Below are 6,631 nucleotides of genomic sequence, written 5' to 3'. Positions count from 1 at the left end.
CTCAATGCTTTTACTCGAACCAAATATCTTCTCTTACCCATCAGCATCAACGTTGCATGTGTTCTGCTTAGACTCTGCTCGTGTCAGAGCCACTTCCAAAGGGCCATCCGCTAGGATTTCTTCAATCATCCCTTGTTGAGGGGTCAAGGCGGCGTTCTCGTCGTCAATCGTGAAGTTCTGACCATCCAACATAGGTCGTTTGAGCAGCTCGTCCATCTCAAACTTCATCACAATATCCCCCAGTTGGAGATCGATCCTCCCATTGCGGACATCAATGATTGCACCAGCTGTGCATAGGAAAGGTCGGCCTAGAATGAGAGGGTCTTTCGGTTCATCTTCGAGCTCCGGAACCATGAAATCCGCCGGAACAGTGGTGTTGCCAATTTGAACTTGGAGGTCTTCGAGAACGCCTACTGGCAACTTGACTGCTCTGTCTGCGAACACCAATGAAATCCTGGTTGGCTGGAAATTGGTTAGTCCCATGCGTTTTGCAACTGAGTAGGGCATGAGATTCACACTGGAACCTAAACCGAGAGGACAAATTTTCCAAGATCTTCCAATTTCCTGACTGTTCTGTTTTGAAGGACTGTGCTGCATTCTTTTGAGACCATCATGATATCGTTGTCTGCAGAGGTCTTCCCAGACTGCGCATTGAAGGAATCATCTGAATTGCGTCCATGAGAGATAACTTAACATTCAACTCCTCTAGCATCTTCTTGCACTTCATCTCTTCGCAATCCTTGCGTGATCTCTTAGCAGGGACTGGGTAGGGAACTTTAGGAGTGTAGACGCGAGTAGAAACAGGCTGGTCTTGCGTCGTAAGAGCTATGGGTTCTATGACAGTTGGCTGTTCCATGTCTTGTTCTTCGTCGAGGACATCCTCAAGTGGAGGTTGTTCTCCCTCTTTCTGTTTTCCCTTCTCTTTAGCAGTGAGCTTCTTGGAGACAGGATTTGGGAGATGTCTTCTGCTTCTCAACTCAACTGCGTTACAGTCTTTGGGGTTCTTGTATGTTTTCCCAGGGAGTGTTCCCTGTTGCCTTATGATTGTTTCAGCAGTCTGAGCGATCTGAACGTCCATCTTCCTTATGTGGCTTGCTACAGCATTATATTTGGAATTTAATTCCGTGAACATGTTGTCCATCCGAGTGTTGATATCGTTGGTAGCCTGGTTCAGTGCTTTTCCTTGAATCTGCTGACCTTGCAAAAGTTGTTGCATCATTCCCTTTAGTTCATCTGGCGGACCGCTCGCAGTTGCTGGAGCAGCTTGCAGATTGTTTTGCCTGTTCTGAAACTGATTCTGAGCTTGGCTGAGGATGAACATCTTTCCATTCTGATTCTGATTCTGAAGGTATGGCTTCTGATATCCAGTGTTTTGGAACTGATTTCCCTGAGATCTGTCGTTGCGGTTGTCTTGATTGGTCTTGTATGAGAACAAATGCGGGTTGTTTCTCACATTAGGGTTTGAATGATAATTCTTGAACTGCCAACCCTGATCGTTGACGTAACTGACCTCTTGCTGATTTTCTTCCGATGTCTCGGTCTCTGCTGTAGCATCAGTAGTACCTGGTTCCAGATTGGCTTCTTCCATGACTAGATCTGATTCTGATTGTTCTTGAGCAGCAGATCAACCTTTGCGGTGAGGTCATCGATCTTCCTAGTGTCCATGCTGTTCACCTTCTTGGAGCGGTCAGTCTCCTCATTTTTGTTGGATGAGCTAGCTGACATGTTCTATATTAGCGCGTGAGCTCCTTCAGTGGTTTGGGTCATGAAGTCTCCATTGCTCGCTGCGTTTAGAGCATTGCGGAACTCCCAATCTACACCATCATAGAAGATTCCTAGGACATGGTCAACGTCAAATCCGTGATGAGGACACTCTCTGAGGGTATCATTAAACCGTTCCCACGCTTCATTAAATGGTTTGTTAGCGAGCTGCTTGAACGAAGAGATCTTGTTCCTTAGGGCAGCCGTTTTTGCTTTCGTGTAGAAGTGTCCCAAGAAAGCTGCTCTAACCTGCTCCCAAGTAGTTAGGGAGCCTGTAGGTAACGACTTAAGCCATCGTGAAGCCTTGTTCGCTAGAGAGAATGGAAACATCATGCATTTGATGAAGTCGGGTGGGACGCCGTTTGTACGAGTGAAACTGCAAATCTCTTCAAAAGCTTCGATGTGTTCCATTGGTATCTCAGATGACAGTCCATGGAACATCTTTCTCTACACTAGATTGATCATGCCGGGTTTGATCTCAAAATCCACCCTTTGACATGGCGGTGGAGCAATAGCAGAGCGCGTAGCAGGGATGTTACGCGGTAAATTCTTCTCACCGATTGGAGCAAGTGGTTCATGCTGTGCAGCTTGTTGAGCAGCCAGCTGCTGTGCTGCAATCGTTTGCTGCATATGTTGCATCTGTTGCTGCATAAAAGCAGCGATTTGTTATGGAGTGCCGAAGTTGTCCATTGTGGTGGTATTCGGCCTTTGTTGACGGTTTGTTCTTTCTAAACTTGCAAGTTCCTGATTTGTAAGCGAAAGTAATCCCCTTGTGCATTGCTCCAAGTATGTCTACTGGCCATGCACCTGGGTTATTAGCTGCAAAAAGGATTAAACAAGTTAGAGGTTTTAGACTAAATAAATAACCGAAAAAATAAAGGTAAAAACATGGTCCCCGTCGCAACTGCGCCAAAACTTGATACACTAAAATTGGATCTTTGTTTACTGTCAAGTTAACAGTGTAACTGTAATATCTTTAGATTCAATTCCAGAGGACCAGTTCACACTTTATCTTTATGAGATCAGAATTAAGCTAAAACAAAAGTGGGGTTTTTAAAATAGTAGGGTAATGTAAAGAACAAGTAACAAGATGAGGTTGTTTTCGAATCGATTAAAGGTGCTAGTCTAGGGTTTCTTCTTCAGGTAAGGAAATCGCAAGCCAAGGAATTATTCAAGTCCAGTTTACACAAGTCTAAACTCGGATCACTCAGGTTGAAATAACCCACTGTCTTGGTGTTGATTCCTTTGCAGATCGGTCTTGATACCTAAACTCTCGTTTGGATCAAGACGCGATAGCAAGCTTTAGAGATCAAGTCCGATATGTTCACAATACACCCTAATATCTACTCTCACTGACTAGGGATGCAAAGCTCATTCAAATCATATCAAGTTATCAACCAACGGTTAGCTAAATTGATTAACCCTAATTCATGCACTAAGTGATCAGTTCAATGCAAGCAATAAGAACATATATGAATGTAGACAATCTTAAGATGACTTATTTATGCTTCAGCTCGCGAACCCAAAATCCTAGAACCCTAAACTAACTCGGTGACTACTCAGACATAACACAAGAACAGAGAAGCATGATTTCTGAATAATACTGCATATAATAGATAATACAAATCAGAGGGTTCAGGATAATCTTCTCTAGGAGATAGATGAGGTCTTCTCCCTTACAAGTAGCAATCGCTAAAATCACAAAGCTCTCTCAGGTCTTTCTTGCGTGAAAACTAAGGTAGGTCATAAAGTAAATAAAAGAAGACTATATATAAGGGCCACAGGCGGCTAGAGGGAAAAATAGGAAAACTAGGGCAAATCCCGAAATATTTGGAAACTTCATTTTAAATCTCTGCCGCTGGAGCAGGTACTCAGGCTGCTCCGCTCGACTGTTCTGCGCAAAGGACTCCAAATCACACTCTTTTTCTCCTCTTTTCCTCCAACTGGTACATCTCCCATCCAATACAACTCTAGGCCTGTAATGACTCAAATGAACTAAAAAGACTCGATAAAACCTTGAAAACTAGTAGTAAGACATACATATAATGTGCCGAAAACACAATCTCTTGCAAGCATGTAGTTATCAATAGAACCTGTAGCTTCAATGTCTTCAACAAAGGTCAACCCTTTTGTCTCATCATCACTTTCTGATTCACTTGAACTTCCTTGATCCTCTAAGTCCTGTTGAGACATACTTGTGTTTCCAGGACTGGATGTTTCACCAAGTTCATAGTTGGGACCACTAGGTCCACGAATCAGACTGGGACTGAAAGAGTCTTTCTACGTTGATTTCTTGGTCTGCTTGTCTGTGCCATCTAACCCATATACGCTTTCTTCTTGTTTCTGAATTATCGTGTCCTTGTAGATCTCCTCTTCTCTGAACACAACATTTTGGCTTGTAGTACACTTTAGTCTTCTGGAATCCATACCCTGTAACCTTTAACCCCAAACGGATATCCCAAGAAAACTCCTTGCCTAGCTCTAGGACTCGTCTTCTCTTGAGTAACATGAACATATGTCGTGCAACCAAACCTTCTTAAGTGTGATAAATCAGGCATGTTCCCTGACCAAACTTCCTCTGGTAGTTTGAAGTCTAAGGTTGAATTTGATGTCCTGTTTATCAGATACACTACTGCAGAAGTAGCTTCTACCCAAAACTCTTGTCCCAAACCAGTTTCTGCGAGCATACTCCTCACTTTATCCATGATGGTGCGGTTAATACGTTCTGATACCCCATTATGTTGAGGTGTGTAGGTGCAGGTTCGATGTAGGTTCGATGCCTCTTGATTCCAGCCTTTCTGCACAACTCATCAAATTGATTGTTGCAGTATTCCAGACTGTTGTCCCTTCTAAGACACTTGATTCTTTTCTATGTGTAGCTTTCGATCGCCTCTTTCCACTCCTTGAACTTAGAGAACACTTCAACACTTCATCCTTAGTTCTTAGGAAATAGACTTAAACTGTCTTTGAGAAGTCATCAATGAAACTGATAAAATACTTGCAACCACCAAGACTTTCCGGAGTTGATGGAGAACCCCAAAGATTTGAATGAACATACTCTAGGATGCCTTTAGAAGTATGCTTAGCTGTAGGAAAGCTTTGTTTGTGTGATTTTCCCAATACGCAACCTTCACAAAATTCTAGTTTTCCCACTTCAGTCTTTGTATGAAAACTTCTTTTACAAGCAACTCCATGTTCTTTAAACTCATGTGGCCCAGTCGAGAATGCCACACTTTTGTCTTGTTATCAGTAGCTTCACTGACATTTTCTTCACCTCGTGACACTGTTCCTTGTAGATAGTACAATCCATTTTCATACTTGCATGTGATCACTTTATGTCCTTTATAGAATGTTTTGGTGAAGTCTCCACCTTGATAGTTACATCCTGACTTTTCTAGCATTCCATAGGAGATTAAGTTCCTGCTCATGTCTGGCATATAGCGAACATCTTTAAGAATGATTACTGTACCATCTTCATTTGTAATTCTGATCTTGCCAATGCCTTGGACTTTGCACTCTGTTGTTCGCCATTAGAACTTTGCTTCCATCTCCTTCTTGTAGATCAAATAAGACATCTTTGTCTGGTGTGATGTGAAATGTACAACCTGAATCGAGAACCCATTCTTTTCTTGAATCAGGTATACTAGCTGTTAGTACTAGTGGCTGTCTGATTTCTGTTACTGCATTTACTGCTTGTTCACCATTATTTCTTTGTCCTCTGTTTGGACAGTCACGTTTCTAGTGACCTTCTTTGCCACATGAGAAACATGCTCCTTTCTTTGTCTTGTTTGATCTGCCTCTGGACTTAGATCGATCACCTCGGCTTTTAGATCTGTTGTACTTCTTGTTGTTACCATTGTCAGATCGCTTAGATGATCTTCCTCTTGATTCAACATATAACCCTTCAGAAGAAGACGTCTTTTTGTTTAATAAACCTTTTTGTCTAAGCTCTGCTTCTTTTGAATATGCTGAGGTAACAACTTCGGAAACAGTGCGTGTGTCACGTCCTATTCCGTATTGAAGAGTGTGGACTAGTGGCTCATATGCAGCAAGAAGACCAGAGAGCAATTGTATAGCTTGATCCTCGTCTGTTACGGTAACCTTCAGACTTTCTAGATCAGATACTAGCTTCATGAACACATCCACATTTTCTTCAATTGACTTGTCTTCTTCCATTTTGTAACAGGAGAACTGCTTCTTTAGATAGATACTGTTTGGAAGAGACTTGAGCTGCTACAGCTTTTCCAGAGACTTCCACATGCCTAGAGCAGTCTGCTCATGCATGACCTTCCTCAAGATGGAGTCGCTCAAGCAGGTATCAAGTAAGCTTCTCACTCTTAAGTCCTTTTCGAACTTCTTTTGATCAATCACATGTTTCTCACCTTCTTCTTGTTTTTCTGAGGTGGAGTAAACCGTGAAGCCATCAACAATGACCGCAAGAAGGCCTTGGATCTTGAGCTGTCCCATCATCTTAAACTTCCACATAACAAAGTCTCCTTTTCCATCAAACTTATCCATGTTAAACTTCCCAAGAGTAGGTTCCATTTTGAACCATAGAGATCTTGAGATTCTGCACCAACATAAACCAACCACAACAACTCAAGCAAGGATTCCTCAACCACAACGATCGCCACACACAATCACAGATAAGAGCTCTCTCCTTCTCTCTTATCAGATCTGATCTAACTCTTAGCCTCAGCACCCAACCTTGTGCTCTGATACCACTTGTAGAGGTTTAGATCGATTTGACTTAGGTTTATCTTGCTTAGGTTAGGTGATTGATATCTCTACTTGTTGATTTTTTATTCGATCAAGGAACGAATCAAGAACAATAGATTGACACAAGAGATTTGTTCACCCAGTGTTCGCT

General features: G+C 42.3%; 1 protein-coding gene and 1 non-coding gene across 2 annotated transcripts; one reads left to right on the top strand and one right to left on the bottom strand.

The window, feature by feature from the left end:
• The first annotated feature begins 1,855 nt into the window (after window positions 1-1,855).
• On the top strand, window positions 1,856-1,962 carry LOC125592168. Its single transcript, XR_007328015.1, has one exon. It is a non-coding gene; the product is annotated as a small nucleolar RNA R71 (small nucleolar RNA).
• Window positions 1,963-5,994: 4,032 nt separating this feature from the next.
• On the bottom strand, window positions 5,995-6,306 carry LOC106419600. The gene has a single exon (XM_013860415.1). It carries the CDS (start codon window positions 6,304-6,306, stop codon window positions 5,995-5,997), a length of 312 nt encoding a protein of 103 aa, XP_013715869.1.
• Between the last annotated feature and the right edge of the window lie 325 nt (window positions 6,307-6,631).

This window comes from Brassica napus, chromosome C8 (assembly GCF_020379485.1).
Source record: "Brassica napus cultivar Da-Ae chromosome C8, Da-Ae, whole genome shotgun sequence".
Classification (NCBI taxonomy): domain Eukaryota; kingdom Viridiplantae; phylum Streptophyta; class Magnoliopsida; order Brassicales; family Brassicaceae; genus Brassica; species Brassica napus.
The sequence above is the reverse complement of the archived record's forward strand: the minus strand, read 5'-3'. Positions and strand labels throughout refer to the sequence as shown.